This window comes from Corvus cornix, chromosome 2, assembly GCF_000738735.6.
Source record: "Corvus cornix cornix isolate S_Up_H32 chromosome 2, ASM73873v5, whole genome shotgun sequence".
NCBI lineage: Eukaryota > Metazoa > Chordata > Aves > Passeriformes > Corvidae > Corvus > Corvus cornix.
In genome coordinates this window covers 120,448,854-120,469,485 of record NC_046333.1, presented here as the reverse complement: position 1 = coordinate 120,469,485, position 20,632 = coordinate 120,448,854, and the positions used below count along the sequence as shown (strand labels likewise).

The 20,632-nt window shown below is 39.9% G+C and overlaps 1 protein-coding gene across 15 annotated transcripts in view; it reads right to left on the bottom strand.

Moving 5' to 3' along the window:
• Nucleotides 1-20,632, bottom strand: part of SULF1 (sulfatase 1) — a 124,762-nt gene that overhangs the window by 16,545 nt on the left and 87,585 nt on the right. For all 15 annotated transcript variants that reach the window (XM_019289181.3, XM_020584064.2, XM_020584061.2 and 12 more), the window contains 6 exons: nucleotides 17,044-17,194; nucleotides 15,869-16,044; nucleotides 15,178-15,306; nucleotides 14,874-14,930; nucleotides 13,759-13,888; nucleotides 18-234 (listed from right to left, as the gene is read on the bottom strand). In XM_019289181.3, the coding sequence (XP_019144726.2) occupies nucleotides 18-234; nucleotides 13,759-13,888; nucleotides 14,874-14,930; nucleotides 15,178-15,306; nucleotides 15,869-16,044; nucleotides 17,044-17,194 (860 nt within the window). The remainder of the gene's footprint in view (nucleotides 1-17; nucleotides 235-13,758; nucleotides 13,889-14,873; nucleotides 14,931-15,177; nucleotides 15,307-15,868; nucleotides 16,045-17,043; nucleotides 17,195-20,632) is intronic.

Genomic DNA, 20,632 nt, shown 5'->3' with positions numbered 1-20,632 from the left:
GATCAAATAACACTCACTTTGCACATTAGGGTTTCTCAAGAACTGTCTTTGATTTTTCCTTTGGGCCCTGCTGTTCCGGTAATCAGTGTCTCCACAGTTGCAGTCTTTGTCTTTACCACTGTATCCCCGGGAGTGGATGCTGCGGGTTCTCTTCCTGATGGCCAGGATGTCACTGGACACCTTGCACTTGTGAATTCGGAGTTTGCCAGAAGCATCCTCTGTACACTGCCATTTCTGTGAGAGAGAGAGATGAAGATGATTTCCCAGCAGCCTTCCAAACCCCTGTTGCTTTCAGGTGGATAGTAAAAGGAGAAAGGTAAATTTCTTTTAAAATTTAAGCTGTCCCCTAAACAGCAAACTGAGAAGGGAAATGTTTTAGGGCACAAATTCAGTCACATTATTCCCAATGTCTTTCTCATGCTAGGTAAACATAAGCTTGAACGAAATCACTTCAAATCTGCATTAAAAAAATACAACCTAGATTAAAAAACAAACAAACAAACAAACATATATATATATAAATTGAGAGTATCTAGACTACACACATCCCTGAAAAGAGCAAGTAAAAAGCCTTAATTTACTGAGTCAAGGAGTACTGGCAGGGCAGTTTTCACCAACTTTTTTTCTTTGAAAAAAAATTTTTTTTTCTTTGTTCTGTGACTTGGATTTTCTAGCATGATTTGGGGAAAATAAAAAAACCCCCAACCCACAGATGAAGAACTGATTCAGTTGTAGAGTTTTTTGGAAAGAAAAGGACAAATTGTGGATGTAATCTATAGAAAAATACATAAACCACTCCCTACAGCCAGCAGGTGCAAGCAAGGGGAAGAACCTTAGGGACAGTAAACAAGAAATTATCTTGGATAAACTCCTTCGGATTTATAAGTCAGGAGATTCATATGAGACTTGGGAGGAAAAGGTCTGGAAGGAGTACCTGTAAAAAGCATTGTATGTGTGCTGAATATCAGAGCAAGTGTGGGAGAATGAGAGGAAACAGAGGTTTTTTCTGTTTGTCTGCACAGTATCTGTCTGACTTAATTATCAACATCACTGAACCAGATGGAAGATTCCAGGTGGATTTTTCCAGTGGATCCCATTGCCTTCACATTTCAAATTAAAAAGCAACTGGGACTTTAATTCCTTTCCACATCACACTGTCTTAAAAAACCTAAATGTCGTTAAAAAAAACCATGGGTAGGTGCATAGAGATCAGAGCTCCTTTGCCCATACCCAAAGCTTGCCATACATGGCACTCATGATACACTACATAAAATAAGAAGTCTGTGAAGATTTTAAGTCAGTGGTAGTCTGAATAACAATAGGGAGAACTACAAATACCTATGTTTATTTATAATTTTAATACAACCATGAATGACTATTACTCAGTAAGTTTTGTTCACTTTTGTGTCTTGAGCCACAATGACCAGAGTTTGCATACAAAGCAATTAAGCTTGGCTGGATATTGCAAAGAACAAAACTCAATAATGCTATTGGTAACTGGAGCCTTTTAGCTGCAGCTTCAGTAAAGTTTCTCTACAATGTGTCCTTTTTTTGGTTCCCATGACTGAATAGAATAAGTAGCTTTCTCTTGCCTCATTAATAATAATAAGTCAGATGGATGCTGGTCCTAATGGAGTCTCCAACTTAATTTTTGAAATGGACACTAATATCAGAGCATACCTATTTTGGTAAGTTCCATTAACTAATGGCTGCTCTGGCCTGTTTTGGGGATGCTGTCATGCTGACTGAAGAACGGAGAAAGAAAATAAAGCCTCAGGTAGATTTGCTGACCTGATAACCTGAGGAATGAGCTGATGTGGGTCTGAACCACAGCACCATGAGAGCACTCTCTGGCCTAACATGTGGGCTGAGTTAAAGATGGATTCCATGCTGAGATCCTCCTGTGGATTGGCATGACTGATCTCAGAACAGTACGCCACGTGTAAAAGGACATTAATTTGACCAAGTCTGACGGCTGGCAGAGAAATTACACTCATGCCCAGACTTTCAGTGTAAAGGTATATCTACAGGTGACAATGTAATTTTCTATGAGAAAAGGTGTCCAAGAGCTGTAAAGTTTTGCAGATTATGTTCTGCAATAGCATGTGCACTCTTCCTCCCTTAGCAAGAGATGATTGTTACAGGGCAAGAGCTGACTGCACCACTATAGTTCCTGTGTTTATTTGGTATGTGTTACAGTTATAAACATATGGCACTAGTTTTAAAGAGTCTCAAAAGCAGCATTTTAAAGTAGAATAAGTATTCTCTTTGTCTAGCATTAATTATAGCAAGAGGTTGTAGGAGTGGCTTCAATAACCTTTTAGATCATTTTTAACAGTATTATGACTAACACTGAAACAAAACGCTCTTAGTACAAGCCAATAATAGTTCCCTATTTAAAACAGGGATTAGATGTGATTCATTTCCTCTTTTATTTTTCTTTTTTAAATTTTACTTTAAAAGTGTCATTATAAAGATGTTTTAGAGTTCTAAGATGGAATTTTCAGTCTAACTTTCCTGAATCCCTGCCCATGCCAGTGTAATCAGGCACTGAGCATGCATTACACAGTTGTCATAATGGTCCTTCTGCTCATCTTTAGATCTATAAAATGCATTAATGCACATAAAAGAAGATTCTGACTGAATGCACTGCCCCTTCCCTTCCCCTGTTTTCTACCTTCTTTCCCACTATGAATACCAAACTATTCTTTTAAGTTCAGGACTATTAGTTTTGGTTTCTGGATTGTCATTTCTCCATCAATTAAATAATGCTATTAGCATATACACAAACTAAATATCCCTTCATTAAATTTTAATTGGTATATGTTTTCTTATTTTCCCCATGTTTATATTCTTTCTTACAGTGATATTTCACAAGACACCTAAGCCAATCTAACAATTCACTGTTGCCATAGGAATATAGGACAGTTCTTGCTTCTGTCTTCATGCTGTTTTAGGGACCCCTGCACTGATTTATTCTCACCTCAGTAGGAGAAAGGAAAACTAACTCAGAATTAAAAATTCTAAACTAATAGTAGAGAAAAACCCAAGACCCTGACATTTGGCTGCAACAAGCTGTTACATCATTTCAGTCATGTTGTGAAACTTCATCTGTGTCAGCCTTTTTCCTCGTCACTGACTCACCTTTTCCTTCTTTCACCTCATTTCATCACCTACCCTCCAGCAACTATTTCCCTCTCACCTCAGTTCCCCACCTTCAGTTCACATTCCTCCTCAATTTAGGTTCAGAGGGGAAGCAAAAGTGAGAGAGGATCTTTAATGCTTCCACACCTGAAACCCCGCACCTGAAAGCTGATGGAACTTACCCCACTGGGAGGAGCTTTGCTAGCCATCCTGAACCAAGCAGGGTTTGTTCTGCACATGCACTTGGAGCCTTGGCTGGGTCTGTGTGTGCTGGCTGCCAGCTCTTCCCAGTGCCTTCCCTGCCCCAGGCAGCAAATTGCAGAGGACCTTAAGAGAGGTAAAACTGTAAAAGGACTGGCAGCTAAGGACATAGGGTTTGTCCAGTTTGAAAGAAGCAGGCTGAGGGGCAATGTCATTGCTCCTCACAGCTCTCTGAGGAGGGAAAGCAGAGAGGGAGATGTGGATCCAGTGATGGGAATGGTTCAAAGCTGTGCCAGGGGAGGTTCAGACTACACATAAGGATGCATTTCTTTACCAAAACAGTGGCCAAACATTGTACAGGCTTCCTGGAGATGGGCTTGTTGCCCCAAGCCTGTCAATGTTCGAGAGGCATTTGGACACTACTGTTAACAACACGCCATGGAAATGGCCAGGCAGTTGGACTCAGTGATCATTGCAGGTCCTTTCCAACAGAAATAGTTCTGTCCTATCCTATTGTGCTGATTTTGGCTGTGGAAGAGTTAATTTTTCACAGTAGCTGCTATGAGGCTGTGTTTTGGATTTGTGCTGAATACAGGATTGGTAATATAGAGATATTTTTGTTATTGCTGAGCAGGGCTTACAGAGCCAAGGCCTTTTCTGCTTTTTGTGCTGCCATGCTGGTGAGGGGACTGGGGGTGCCTGGGAGGTTGGTAGGGGACACAGCTGGGACAGGTGACCCCAGCTGACCAAAGGGATATGGTATATCTGTACCATATGACATCATACTCAGTACATAAAGTTGGGGAAGAAGGAGGAAGAAGAGAACATTTGGAGTGATGGCATTTGTCTTCCCAAATCATTGTTACATGTGATGGAGCCCTGCTCTCCCAGAGATGGCTGAACACTTGCCTGCTCCTGGGAAAGTGAGAACGAATTGCTTTCTTTGCACGCACTACTTTTGCTTTCCCTAATAAACTCTATCTCCACCCATGAGTTTTCCAACTTTTACTTGTCTGATTCTCTCTCTGATCCCACCGGTGGGGGAGAGACTGAGCATCTGCGTGGGCTTAGTTGCTGGCTGAGATTAAACCAATATTCCTATCCTATCCTATCCTATCCTATCCTATCCTATCCTATCCTATCCTATCCTATCCTTCAGAAGTTAAGCTGCTTTGCTCTCTGCCAAACCTGAAGTTAAAACATGTAAGTACCTGTGCCTGTTCCTCAGGGTTGAGGCAAGCACTGCAACAGTACTGCAGCAGGAGCTTTTCCCTGGATAATGGCACTAGCATGATGAATTTTCTTCTGGGGGTAGAAGTTTGTCCCCATAAAAATATTTCAAAGAAAAAGGGTAGAACATGGGCTGGTTAAAACGGATTGTTTGTACTTGGTGGTTTTGTTTTGCCTTGCTACTGGCATGGCTCCAGTTGTGACTGAGAGCTACATAAGGAAGACAACACCAATTGACTTCATAACTACCTGGGGTCTCAATTTCCTGGTATTAATCAGCTGTGCCACAGCCTTAAAATTAAGTCTATTTCATTACTGATTATAATTAAGGCATAAAACTATACATTCAGAATGAATCATTGTGACGTGCTCCACTGTAAATAGCTACTTAGACAGGACTTCAAATCAGCTTTGTGCAGTTAATAGACCGTGATGGATTTGAGACAGTTGCTGCCCCCTTATATAGAGGGGAAAGGAATTAGACAAGTCATGAAAAGTGTCCCAACAGTAGGCAAGCTAAAGGTTTCTATGAAATGTAAACATCTAGTATTTGCAGTAGACACATCAGTGTTAAATACCTTGTCAGATTTTATCACAAAGTTATGAAACCCCAAAAAACACGCAACCGGAAATATAACATAGCAGCAATATTTTTACAGGTGCTTTTTCAATTTTGTAATGTATGACTGACTTTGAGTATTATTGCTCAGCCTAGGGAATGCTAAGATAAGACCTTAAAAATGAAGACCTCATGAATTTAAACATGTCCTCAAGATCTCATTTCCCTTTTTTCCTGTTTCGAAAGGTATGCTCTAAATTTGAAAACAGTTTAGATGGAAATACCATCACGGGCTGGATACGTGTGTACCGTTTTCCTCCACTAGCAGTAACCAGATCCAGGGCAGTGCCAGGGAACTTGATGTGATAATGCTGGAAAAGGAGTCTGGTTCAGGGCTGCACTACTGCTATCAGAACTGTCTTGCTTTTGCTTTCTCTGGGCTATTAAAAGAGGCCATGTCACACAACATATTGAAAAGTGCCCTGTAATTAGTTGTCTATGGTAAACAGTGCAGAGTAGCAGCAGTTCATTTCTGCTGAACTGGACCTGAATACTGAGAAATGTTTACTGGCTAAGGTCATCTCCTCTATGCCTTCCCGTAGAGCAGAACTGAACCCTGGTCCTGACCAAGGCTCCTAAATGCCCCTGGAAATACTGATCTGTGTTGTTTCATCTCAGCAGTACTTGAACATTGCACATGAATGCAGCTGTTTAACAGGGACAGTTTGCCAGGTTTACTCAGGGAATTTGGAATTGCTGCATTTTTGTGGAAAAAAAATCTCCTCCTCCATTTTAGAACTGAGTTGATACTGCCTGTAATGGCAGATCCCAATTTTTGTACCACTCTCTCATAACTGAACCACTTTCTGTTGAATCATGCTCCGGAGTCTGACAACATGAATACATTCAAAGATGGTTATTTATATACAGGCTCAGCCCCTGAGAAGTGTTCCTGAGAAATGCAATGGTCAGTGGTTCAACAGATAGGGAAAAAGTTTGTCCTATAAGAGCTGATGCAATATGGGCAGAAATGTATGACAGGCTTTAGAAATACATTCAGATAAATGCACAGGGACAGAACTGGAGGGAAAAAGGAATGAAGGAATTAATCACTGGATAACAGGAATAACTATATAAAAATTGGCAATTTTGAGCTACTTCACAAGTTTTTGAAAAGAAAGAAAAAATTGCCTAGGAATTTTACAGACTACACAATTTTGCATTCTTGCTGTATAGAGAAGATTGATTTTAAGTGTCACAGTTCTAGCAGTTTTCTAGTTATAAAAAATGCATGACCTGCCTTGTCAGCTCTAGAAACGTAGACACCTAGGTCAAGACAGCAAATATTTCACCTGCATAGCATTCTCTACCAAATCTATTAACTTGCCTGTAGTTACAGGCTCAACATCAAGAGACTTCTGTTGCTATCCAATAAATATCCACTTTCAGGTGCAAACAAATAGGAGCCAATGAAAAGGATAAATTTAATCCTTTAGCTATAAATAGTAATACCAATCTGTTAGTATTGAGTCATATACATTTAACTTGCAGAGGACTTACCTGACACTCTATTTCACTGGATACTTTAAAATGGAAACTGTGCAAAAAGAGAACCACAAAGGAGTACTACAGAAAGCATTAAAAATAATTCTTGCGTAAACTATGTTTTCTGTCTAGACATTTTTGGTACACAGAATTACTTTAAGAAATGTTTAAAGAGTTAGCTTTGTTAAAAAAGGTGCCATTCTACCAAAAAGTCTTTCTTGTTAGAGAACACCAGTAAGATGATTGTGAAAATGCTGAACACAGTCGTGCATTGAAAGAGATGAAACCAGTGAATCCAGTGATCTTCCTGGAACATCTCTGGATTTTATCCAGAATAGACTTGATACTTCCGATTAAGAACTGCTTGAATTTAAAGAATTGTCAAATCTGGGAAGAGCTGCCCTCTGTTTGATAAAAACTTAAATATTTAGGCTGAAATGTGAACTATTTAGGCTGAAGTATGAAATACCATGCCTTGAAAGATTATTTTTAGAGATAAAGGAACTTATCTTCATATTTGGTTTTAACTCATAAACAGACTGATATTTTAACTAGACGTACCATAATTTCTGGAAATTCCTACGAATTCTTGAGCAACTAAGTTGCAGGCATGATTCTGTCAGCTATGAGGGATGACTCTGCAGGGTCTAAAGTGAGGAATAGCTACAAGAGCTGTTCACAAAAGCACTGAAGCACACACTTAGTTTTAAGCACATAACTGGTCCCAAACACATATGCTTCCAGTTAAGTCAGTGTATAGATACTCCACTGAATTATTACTAAGAAAAGATGGTATCAACGGGGAGATGGCAAAGAAGAGACAGCTCTGAATCAATGCTCTGGTAAAACAGGTTGATCACCAGTGCCTTTTGACTCCTACAAGTATCAGGAGGTTGTTCTGGAATCTGGAGAATCCATGAGTGATGTTTATATGCCATAGCATAATTTTAGTTGAGTTTTAGTGGGTGCTCAGGGTCTGGCTGTCAGTGGCTGGCCAGCCATCTGACACTTCTGGCCAGCTCTTACCAGCATATGTGTTTTTATTCATACTCTGCAGCTGGTCATAAAGCTGACCTATACAAATGTATGGTCTGTGATATTTGTTTTATGAGAGCATAGATACTTGAGCCAAACCAGACTACACCTATTAAGTCCCATTCTAATTTCCTTTACAATATTATCTGTAAGCTGATTGATGGCAAGTATTCTTTTATTATGACAAATAGACGTGCTTTCAACTGAATGCTGATATGATAATTTGATAAATATGAATATCAATAATAAAATTAAATTCTTATGCTAGGTTTTTAGAGGGTGAAGAATACGTGAGAAATAGGAGTACAGGCTACATAACATGCTTTTTGGAGCAGAGCCAGAAGAATCTTGCACATTTACCACAGAGCTGATGTTTGGATTCAGCAACATGTCTCCAGTGACTACCCGTAAAGCCTTAGATCACTGTAAAATACTCTGAGACCTAATCTAACTAAAATCTCGCTGTACAGTCTTCAGGCATTTTCTCCAAATAAACCTTATTTCCTCAGAGTAGTTTTGGGACACAGCCTCTCAGGAGGAAACACAATATTATGCATCTCTAAAGCTGAGATGCATGAAAAGAGAGCACATGGAAGGTGTGGCTAAAATGTTATACCTGTCTAGCACAGAGTGAGTTCATGTGCGTGCATGTCATACCAAAAAGGCAGCACGATGCATTTTTCTGTTCTGCCCACTGTCAGTGTTCATTGGAGCTGGCAGAAGACCATGGATCTTTACAAGTTTCAGACCTTTGCTGTTCACAAACTGGCAGGTTGTGCCAAGCAGATGGTAGGAGATGTATGCCCATAAAATAAACAGACCCATGTCTGGGCTTCACTGCTGAGTCATCCAATCTAAGAGCTGAAACTTAAAACACAGTGCTTCACAGTCCTTATTTTGGGAGGGTGGTTCTTTTTTTTACCCTATTGGGAAAACTAGAAAAAATTGTGGTTTGTGTAATTTTTCTAAGAGGACAAAAATGTGTGTTTGGCTATGGATTTGATACTGATTATAAATAATGGATTGAGCAGTACATTGGGGACACCCAGCCTATCAGTCACCAGACCTCATAAGGTAACTGTGATCTGGGAAAGAGTGTTAGGTCCCAGAAGTCAAAATTATGCCTTAGGAAAATTCCTATGACTCAGACTGGAGAGAAAAAGAATAAATACTTATGAATTAACTCAACTCCTTAATTACATGTTTAGGTAAGGGAAGAGAGAAAGAAAAAGTATAAATGAAAACACAGTTAACATGGTTTTATTTGATATTTGCTAAGTATCCAGAAGAATTTCGTGAGTGAGAAGATGGAATGAGTTCAAGAAAAATAACCTGCTGGAGGATTTAAGAGCAGCTTGCCTCTAAACCTCCTGAACGAACATATATTCTCGTTTCAGGTTATTCCAGTGGAAAGCTGAAAAGAGATTTGTGTCATGATAAGGTTGTATTAATCCAAAGAAACATTTGTTCACATGTTACTATTTCTGCTCTATTGGAAAATTAACAAAGCTTTGTTACAAGTTGACACCAACTATTTCTCATTAAATAAAAAAAAGCAGGGATAGCAATGCTGCAGATGAATCAATATTTCTGTGCTGTGTAACTTATTACCGAAACGGTGAATATCTATCAGTGAAATATAAAAATACCCTGCAAACCATTTAAGTGTTAAAACCCATCAGTATCCACTGCTAAACCAACAAGGCTGAATCAGGTGACCTCAGTAAGCTACACCATGTAAACTGGTGACAAATTTGGCACAGAAACTATGAAAGAAACCTCCTGTTCCCATCATAATTTCTTGATCATTCTCTCATGTGGAGATGTGGAGGGACCACAAAGGAAACTTCCACTCTGCTCCAAGCCCCAAAGCTGATCAGGGAGCCCACCACTCCTGCTCCCTTTGCTGGGGGAGTGAACCTGGCCTGGTGTGATGGGACTGCCTTTGCTTTGGGTGAGCACAGATCAACAGCTGGGGCAGGGCAGGAGATGAAATCTGGCCTATATCCAAATATGACATGGGCAGGTGACCCATAACTCACTTACAAGTTCATAAAATTAACAGCACTTCCCAAGTTATGAAGTTGAGGAGGAAGAAGAAAACATGAAATCCTCAAGCCCAGGTACTAAGCAAGCAAAAAAATTAAGAGCATGTACTGGAAGGAACATCTGGAGGTCATTTAGTTCATCCTCCTCCTCTTCAAAGTAGCAAAATTATTAGGTTTTGGAAGTATCCCAGGATGGACTTTCCATAGCCTCTTTGGGCTCCAGTTCTTAATCACGTTTATGGTAACATTTTTTCCATGGATCTATTTAGAATTTCCCTTGCTGCAGCTTGTCTCTTACTGGTAGCCCTTTTGCTGTGCACCTCCAAGACATACCTGGGTCTGTCTTCTCCCTAATTAGCCATTACTTAATCAAAGGAAACAATTAGCTTCCTCATTTGCCTTCTGCTCCCCTGGCTAAACAAACCTCTGCCCCTCCTCAGTACTTCCACCCCATCTCTGGGGTCCTCCACTGGACTTGCTCCAGCGCACGGAACTTCCGCTGCGCGTAGAGATCCCAACCCGGCCGCAGCATTCCAGCTGCAGCCCACAGGCACCAGGGAGAGGTGAGCACTCACTTCCCATGACCTGTTAGCAGTGCTCTTGCTCATGCAGATCAGCAGGAGTGCTCCCCTCGTTGGCATGGGCTCACTGCCGACCCACGTCAACGACTGCCGGAACATAACTCAGGAGGGAACACATCCGATGCACATCTCATTTCTGAGATGTTCTCAGGGAGGAGGGTGAACTCATGGAAACTGTCCTCCCATAAAGGAGATTATGAAAAAATGGCAAGGGGACAGTGATCTACAATGGGAAATACAATGAAAGTGATGCAATCTGCCAATGGTGCTAGAAAATTTAAATGCATTAAAAAATAACAGTGAAAGTATTTTATATTTATATTTTACAGATGTTTAGTCTTCTTCCTCCCCACCCTTTTTAGTTTTATCTATTTTCAGATACATATTGCACATAGAAAAAATAGGAATTTTGAAACTTTTAGTTAAAAAATGATCTTTACTATGCCTTGTTTTTTAAGACAAAATAAGCTGAAGCAATTATTATCCTGAGTACCACATCCTTGGAGATTTTGGAACTAGTGGGTCTCAGGATCACACCTCATTTTAATACAGGAAAAAAATTTTTTTCCTTTTTCAGTTTCCTGGTGTTCTCCTTTTCAAATAAACTACATATTGACTAGAATAAATTTAAATTGAGAACAAGCTTTTAATAGTGTATTAATTCCCCAAATACTTATTCTTAGCTTCAGACATTTAGCAGCAGCTTCCCACAGACCAGTAGTTTCACTATTTAAAAATCTGTCAGCAATCACTCATTCTGTGAAAGTAATTTTAATTCAATTAATGTTAACTGCAACTGATTAGAGTAAACATAGGAAGTATTACAAACCATCATAATTTAAAGGAAGATTGTATTTCTGTATATGCACCTATGTAACTGAAATCAAATATACTAATCTCAAAAGATAAAACAAGGTTAAGTCACACACAGCAATATTTTCTCTTTTCTAAGAGGTGCAAAATGACTAGAGCAAATCTCCTGCAGGAACCTCATATTAAACTATGATGGCTCAGAAGTGCATATTTGGAACTCAGAAGGAACATATTCGGACTAAAGTATATTTATTTGACCTACTAACTTTTTTTTAAGAACTTCTCTACATGGAAAAAAATCCTGCAGACACTTATTTCACATTGCGGTGCCTCACTGAAGTCCATATTATTCCAGTGTTGGTCTTCAAATTCACACCTTACCTATTCTATGCTGGCTTTCCTGTGAGCACCACATGTAGTCTGTCCTTGAGAGAGAAGCTGGCCTTGCTTCCTAGGGCTGGAATGAGGATGAAAGGAGTGGGAGGAGTGGGTCTGTGCCCCACGGGCTGAACAAGCACAGAGAGAGGATGCTGCACCCCTCATGATGCTCTGCCTAACAGAAGCTTTCCATAGGCACATTTAATTCAGCATCCCTGCAGGAAGCCTTCAGGATGTTAGAATTATCAGGGACAACTTTGATCTATTTGTTTAAGAAAATAACGTGTACACACCAATGGCTGCGTCTGAAAATTGGTCTTAAAGAGGTCAGTTCAGCCCTGTCCTTCATCTGTGAGGGATGGCTGCTGGGCTTTGTGCAGCCAACATATCTTCTGCATTGAAAAGACCTCCATGAGACTTTGTAGGTGGGAGACCCACTATCAAACACTATTGCTCTTGTAGCCTCCTTGCTGACTGAAGCCCTTCTTCCTTCATCGTTTTATCAAACTGGATTCACCAATATGGGATGATCTACTGCCCTGGGCTGAGAACAGGGCTGTGAGCAGTGTTTCCTACTGCTTCAGGTGTGGTATCTGGTCAGGACACTTAACCTTTTCTATTCATATGTGGAGAAGTAGTTACTCCAAACCCAGATTTCGGCATAAGAGGCAGTACATATAAGGAATAATTGCAAAGAAAATATTTTGTTACTTTAAAATGAAACATCTTAGCACCTAATAATCTAAATGACTTCAATGATCTCTTTCAGTTTTTACAAAGCATTCAGATTTTCAAATTTAATCTCTGTTTACAATGGCAGTGCTTGAACTCCTGGAAACTTTGCCCTTGGGTGAGACTGCGACATTGTGTATATCCCTTCAAAAGTGGCTGCATTTAAGGAGCACGTGTGAGGTGAGAGCTGTGACAGAGGACCTGACCAAGGATGTGACAGCCGAAACATTAATCCAGCCCAATCTGTGCTTAACCAAGATTTACTGTTACACTCTGCAGGATGAGAAGGGGATGGAGCCTTTCTCTAGGAGAGCTCCCCCCAGCTCCCTCGGGCTGGCCGGGCAGAGTGCGACCTGCTCTGGGAGAGGCACCATGGGTGGCAGCGGAGGGGAGCAGAGCACAGAGAAGGCTTTGTGCCCTCGTTCAAACCAGCCCACCGAGATCTCAGCGCCAGGCCCACGGCTGGCTGCAGTGCTCTGAGCAAACATCTGAGGGGAAAGCGCCAGTGCCTGCCTGGGAGAAATCACCTCACACTTCTCTGGGGAGGTGTGTGAGGATGGGGACGGAGCACAAGGACAGCAAGGCAGGCACAAGCCACTGCCTGGGGCCCGCAGCATGTGCCTCAGCATGGTTGGAGGTGGTGTCAATGAGAAGGCACACAGCTTGCTTATACATCTCTCCAGGAAATCCATCTTCATATGTTACCATAGGTATTGCATTAATTCAGGATAGATTGAAGAGAATTTGGAGTCAGAATCACTTTTCTTAATTTATTTCTTCTCCTGTGCATGCACCGCTGAGATGCAGGTGTAAGCATAATAGCCAGGGGTGCAGTAATTTTTGGTTTTACGAGCAGACAATTTGTATCAGAGTCAGGCATTATAATGAAATCATTAAGGCTGCAAGAAGAAAAAGTAATGCTTGGGTATGGTTATCACTGCCTGAATCCTTACAGTGACCTGAAATAGGGAGTGTTTCTGGGCAAGGGGAGCCTTCTATTTAAGGTGTTTCAATAAATAATATCGGATGATGATTACTAAGTGTGTTGTTCAGTTGTTCATCCCAGCAAATGAACTAATGTACAACCTTAGGACTAACCAGCTTGCTTTGGTAATCCTGGACTAGCCCATTGAGTACAAGATTTCACTGCTCAAAAAGATTCTCTCTCTTATTAACAATTATGACTGAACTATCTTGCATATTTATCAATACACATGATCAAAGAAAAAGTAGTCATTTCATGTTATGTTTGAGCATGGGAGTTTTACAATAAGCTCTGTACTAAGACAGCAAATGAAGGACTGGGTCTTCAACACCTTAAATTGGACCACTGCTTAGAGAAATTTTTCTGGTCCTTTTTGCTCAGAAGATATTAACAACAGTGATCTTTTAGTTACGTTCCAAATGCCATATTCTTCAAATTCTTTTGACCCATAGTGTAAAAATGTATTTTGCCGCGACATCTAGAAAACTGCAGTTACTTGTGGCTTACCTGTCCTGGTTGTTCACAGGCTGTCTGGTATCTTGCTTGTTGGCATAATTCTTTTACTCTCTCATACTTTGGTAGTTGATTAGACTGCTGAGTGTTTTTGTTGGATTCCTCCTTCTTACGTAGAAATTTGCTTATTAAAAAAATAAAGTTGAATGTTTTAGATACACCGTTCTAAGCTCTAAGGATGAATGTAACTTGAACAATGAAGCTACTTGAAGGTTTAATGTATTCTCAGGGAAAAAAAATCCCCACATTTCTGTTATTGACCTTCGGTGTAGGTCACATACTGAAAAAAGGCTCAGGTAATTGGCTGAAAATTGCCAGAAGATAAGCAAGTGCTGCTAAAATATGTCTAACTGGTACAGTTCAGCACCGTTCATACATAAATGTAGGTTCTTTCACAAAGCAAAACTCTTTGAACCAGTACTTTCTTGGCTGAAAAACCCAGCTGAAGACACAACAGGACTTTCACACTCAGCACAAGCTTGGCTGTATCTTACACATTACAATGTGTCTTGTATACACTGTTGTGTAATACATCAGACAAGGTTTTCATAATCTGTAAAGTCATAAAGTGCCAAAAGAAAATTGCTGTAAAATTTTTACCCACAGAAAATTTTCACAGCAACAACTGGCAAGGTGAGAGGGTATAAGGAGTTATCAGTGAAGAGAGGAGCAGTTATAGTCATGAATCTCAATTACACATAAGTCTTAGCTGGAACAAAAATGAAGAATGCTTCTAATATGTGATGGGAAATACAAAATCATTTGATAGGAGGATTCTGCACAGCTGGATTTGAAACAGAGATTTGGTAAGAAAATTATTCAGATGATGACAAAACTGGGCACAAGCACAATGTTAGAGAAAGAGGCTAGGAGAATCACCAGAAAAGCATGCTTTCAATTTTCTTCAGAGAAAGGGATTTGGGAGCACAGTAGCTTACAAAGGCAGTGGTGGGAAACTAGGAAAAAAGTCATGCCTGTCAGTTTGCTTGCAAAACTTACTGCTTCTCTGACCATGAAAAAGAAGAGGAGGAAGCAGAAAGGAAAGTGTGTACAAGGGAGTGTTCCCAGCAGGCAGGCTCTCCCAAAAATCTCTAACCCCTAATAATTACCCTCTTTCGACTAGAAATGTGTCACGCCAAATTTTGGTCTTCTTGTTTGTTCGAAACCTGAAAGTAAAATAAAAATATTTACTGCTGGCACTGAAGTATACCACTGTAAGTGTTAAGAAATTATTTCTGAAAAAAACAACTCTCCATTTATATATACGTGCAATTTCAGAGATCTACTACTTAAGAGACGCTTCAAATGGGAAAGCTGTGGTCATCATTTTCACAGAATCTGTTTTTCTACTCAGTTGTCGATTTACTAAGGTGTTGGCTTCTGAACTGACCAAAAAAGGATCTTGGGACCCACCTGTTTCCTGGTCTCTCCAAGTCCAGAAGCTTTAGGACAGATTTGCCATCCATATCTGGAGGTGTGTCAAGGCCTGCTATATCCAGAATTGTTGGAGCAAGATCAATATTCAGAACAATCTGAGGCACTCTGCAAGTCAACAGGAAAGGTCATAGTTGTCATGTGTTCAATGTATAAGTCTTCACATTCTCTTGGAAATAGAATGATAATTAATGCTTATCAGGGCTTTGAAGATGTAAAGCTTTACAGAAGTGCTAAGTTTAGAAAACTCCCTTTGAAGTCTTCAGCTCAGAACGATAGGCCAGTACTGCAGACTGACATCACAAAGAAAAAGTTAAGCACAATAAAACAAGGAGGTGCAGCAGCAACACTGCTCTTATCTCACTGACAATGAGGGCATGATGCCACCCATTCTGCTAAACCTCAGAGTGAGCAGTAAAGATGAGCACATCGTTTTTAAAAGCAAAATCCAAGTCTAACCCTACAGGACTATGCATTACACAATTTTCTCATGGCATTATAACTTATTCATAATATGCAAAGTGGAAGAACTGCCTCTTCATGAGATTCGCTGCTCTGCAATAATAGGGCATCCTTTATGAAATGAAACTAGACAGAGTGATAATTACATGCTCTCAGAAACATTTTACATTAGGCTCAACAGCTGTGCTAGAGAAATAAGGGAACATACACTGATCCCGGCTCCACACTTGGACCACGAATAAAGAAAGGAACTCGAATATCAAAGTCATACGGCATTGACTTCCCCTTGACCAGTCCGAACTGCCCGATATGGTATCCATGGTCAGCAGTGTAAATAATGTAGGTATTCTCCAGTTCTCCCATCTCTGCAAGCATTTGGTGTAACTGCAAGCCAGCACAGAAAGAACTCTGAGTTAAGTGTAGCAAAACGTGTTTTGTGCATAATCATGTATAACCATCATTTACAACTCTTAAATATACAGGATCAAACATGGCATCAATGAGGTTGTTGACACAGATTCTGGGGATTGGCATTTTTATGTCTTGCTTTCACCGTGCTGCTAAAAAATCAACATATAGGTTCAGTTTCACACTTGACAGAGGGGACAATTAAGCAAGTCCAGAAAATTAGACTAGAAAAAATATGGTAATGATGGGATAGTTGCATTAGTATGTCCAAAATTCACAGTGTACTCAAACACAGTTTGTGAAAAAAGTCTGCTACAGCTTTAGGGGAAAAGGTACTCATATTTGATTTACTGTGCTAGTCTACAACTCTCTCATTCCTTACAGTTGTGGGCTTGGGAAAAAGCTGTAAATTTTTATTAAAGTTTAAAGAAATCTCTCTGGGGGAAGATCTTTGGTCATGGTGCTTGGTTTTGGAACAAAAAGTCATACAAAGTACACCTAATAGTTCATGTATCATGTTACCTATAATTAGCTGTACACGGCATTGCCTAACTTCTGCAAACACTCGTAGACTGACACCTGAGTTGCTGTGATTTGCCAGTTCCCAGATTTCAACTGAAGGACAAACTGTGAAGGGAGTGTGTGAAATGAATAGAAGTTGTCATGTGTGCACCTGTGTCTATCCATGTGTACACACAGGTGATGCATCTTCTGTTAATACCAGGCTTTATATTAGGCCCAATGACTTTTCCCTTCAAAAAAGTAGTTTTTTAACCCAGCAATTGAAAGAAGAAAGCCAGGAGCTTGGCATCATGTTGCAGAGAACCAGAATTCATTTCTACTGGGAAAAAGTGGAGTAATTCCTCACAGCACAATGACTTTCCCCAGAATGCAGTTGGTGAAGGTAAAGAAAGAATTAATTAAACTTTGTTACCAACTAATAACATTGTATTCACAGCAGTTTCTTGCACTCACTCTTTCCATAGAGTCGTCAACAGACATCAGGGTCTGAAGTCTTTTGCGCTGCAAGACATTTGTAAACTCCATGTGGATTGGCAGCATGGGCCCTGTGTACTGCATAATCCAGTGCTTATCCATGTTTGGTGCATAGTTATAGCTGGGAGTGCTGGAGGAAAAGAATGGATCTGAAAAGTTGTGCAGCATGACAGGCATCAGAGGGAGGTGGGAACTCCTCCAACACAGAAATAGCCAACAAACAGTTAAATCACAAATTCCATGTGGTATCTGACAAATACCAACAAACATCACTTCAGTGGCTTCCAAGCTTCATTTGGTCATGTATCATCTCCTAAAAATATTTTAACTGCTTGCTTTCCAAGCTTTCTTTCACACTCAAAGACCACTACAGGTTCCATGTTAACATTTGGGATTTGCTAAAATCTGTTGCTCAAACAAAACTGTAGTCATCAAAAAAGTTTATCTGAATGATGCATCTCATATAGATAAGCAGAAAAATTAAGGAAGTCAGAGATCAAAAATGACTGCTTCCCCTTAATATTAGGGTATATTGCCCTGATGCTCCCAGTAGAAAAATTACCTTTAAATAAAAGTCAAAGAAAGGTATTTTCCAGTGGGATAGAGAAATTGAGCAGTCAGTATTAAGAACAGCACCAGTGTTACAGTTGGTTCTACACTAAATACTGTTGAGGTGTTTTTATTTATTTAATGTGAATGCAAAGCACAGTGCATTGCAAGTACAAAATGAACCATGACAACAAAACTGAGCTAACAGTGCTCTCAATATTAGTACTAAGAAGAAGTATGGAACAGAGTCCTATCTAAAGCAAAGAATGATGCTTTAGGAGTTTGTACAAACATCAAAAGAAATATTTAAGAGCGGTGTTCTATCCACAGCCGGTGTATTATGAAAGATGTCCTATAAGAAACAAGAATATTTTCCCAGAGATATCACCTTGGAAGAAAAGGTGTGGCAAAAAATGTGTCAAGTGAATTTTCCCTACAGAGAAGCATGTTACAAGAGCTCTCCATCAGTCTTGCTTTTATACCTAGCATACATGGCAACTACAAGGTGAAGAGAAACCAAGCAAAACTGATGTCCCATAATGGTTTCACCTACATATGAACAATTTCCTTCTCTAGAAAGAAGGAATCTAGGCTTTGTCATTCTGATTAGATTCTTTGGGTTTTATATTTCCCCTGTTTCTATTACACTGCAGTACATGATGCACGAATTGCAGCATTACATTTGAAAATTAAACATAAAGAGAAAGTGAAGAAAATACTGTTGTGTGATTAGATTAATTTGATTCTTATTATTCTCTTCTCAGTTTAGAATAAAAATTCAATTCAATATTAATTTGCTGCTTAGGTACAGAAAATTATAACGTGCGTTAACAAAAGGTACATTTTTCCCACTGAAATATTTATGTGTAGTTGTCTTTTCTTAAAATGAACAATTTCAGAATACTGTATAACTTGAAGTCATACCTTTGACCAGTCCTTCCCTTAGCTTTCATTTTTCTTTACATGGTTGTATGTGATCACAGGAATCAAGTTGATTTTGTATCAGATATTGTATGTATGACCTTTAGCTACATATTCTGAGGATAAAAATCAGCTGAAAGAATAAAGTAGTAAACTGATAGTCATCTTCAATAAATTACTGGAGTACACATTTTAACTGGAGACCATTATTTGAGAAGCTAGGCAGAATTTGAGAACTATGCCTCTAGTAAACGCAGCAAGTTTTGACTAACCTACTTAATCATTAGTCTCAAGGGAAAAGAGAAGTAAGGCAACAGTATCACAGGACTTTGATAGAGATTAAGGAGTATGAAAAGGTTAACTCCCTACTGAGCAAAGACAAGCATAAACTAGAATTCCTCTTCTGCTGAAAAATCTTTTATTTCATATTGAAAAGTCAAAGCTTTTGTAATTTCCCATGGTTGAAGTCTGACTTTTAAAATTAATACTGTCATAAAATTAATAAGATTTATCCCAGGAGCACAGCCCTCTGTTTTACTGGCTAGCCAGCAGTACTAGCAGAGGGAGACCCAGACCTTGAAGAAGCAAGTCTTAGGAACTTATCAGTTATCAGACAGAAAAGAAGGATATTTCCAGTGCAAATTTTTCTCTGTTTCCTTGGAAGTTCATCAGACAAGATGTTTTCCCATGAAAGAGCTCAGTTTTGATTAATCAGCATTTCCTAGTAAAACCCTGGGGTTTTTTTCAGTGGGGTCCTGAGTGCCCCAGCCACAGAGGGATGAGGTGGCTGTGAGCTGAGCTCAGCCGGCAGTGCGGTGACAGCCTGCTGCTGTGCCAGGAAGGAGAGCCAGCTGCTGAAGCAGGCTCAGGTCTTATGTTCCCAGGCTATTGTGAGAAGCCTCCTCCACATAATGGATAGTTTTTAAAAGCAGCACTCAAGGGTTTAGCAGGGTGGTTGAAACCTTTCACAGACACTTTCCAAATGCATTTTGAATTTTCTGGGTGAGAAATGCAGCAGGCAGAGAGTGAGCAGAATTTTCCTCCCAGACAATTCAAGGAACGGGAACCCTCTGTGAAATATCCAGTGTCGCTGGCTGATGGATAAATGTGAAACAGGGGTCCAAAATGTCAGAGAAAGAGTACTAAGGAAGAGACAGAAAGGAATTCCAAAACCCCACTTCTTGTGGGGTTTTGTGTCCGAGTGTTCAAAACCCCACTTCTATATGTTCCTTGTGTACCCCAGTTTGTTGGGCCTTTCAGAAATCCACCAGAATGGCACTGGTTGCCAGTCATAAGATCTGACCCTGCTCTCAAATCTACCTACCTTTGATTTTTTTGGTGTAAACCAACCAACCAACCAACCAGCCAACCAGCCAACCAACCACTGCAGAGGTAAATCCTAGGCAGAATATTGCTGGTTTCTGAAAACTTTTCCATGTAGACAAACCTCTTCCTGGTCAGCGATAATATTTTATCACAACTTTTTTTCTTGAAGCAGCTGGAGATAACAATTAAATGCTCAGCTGTTATAAGCCCTTGAAAGTCATTATGGCATGGTCTCTCACTGTTTCTATCCTTCCATTTTTGGGAACAACTTTGCTCTGTACTGACAAGTACTGCTGTAAAGTAACACTGACATCTACATTTCCTTGGTTCCTCTTTGCACTGGAAGGATAAAGTTGAAGATAGGTACCATGTTTTCCATGGACTCCTCTCAGTCATGAGTCCATCTTGTGTTGAGTACATCAGTTCACCCATGATCAGCACACAGTACCAGGTAGCCCATTATTTTCAGGTTGTCCATGCCCTCTAAGTCTGGCAAGTTGCTACTGTAGTACTTGTCATTCTTGTAGAATATACTAACTTGGGCAAATCTAGATTGCTCTGCTGCTCACTTTTATTTGTCCAACACATACTGTGAAGAACTTAATACACAGAGACCACTTGGCACTCCATAACAGATCTGTTCTGGCACTGGAAGATGTCAGGTTCACAAAATCCTGAGTTGATACTCTCAGTTAAACTAACAAAAAAATTCAAAATACTTAACAATAACAAATGCTGAACATAGTCAGGTACTTTCCTATAAATGCATACT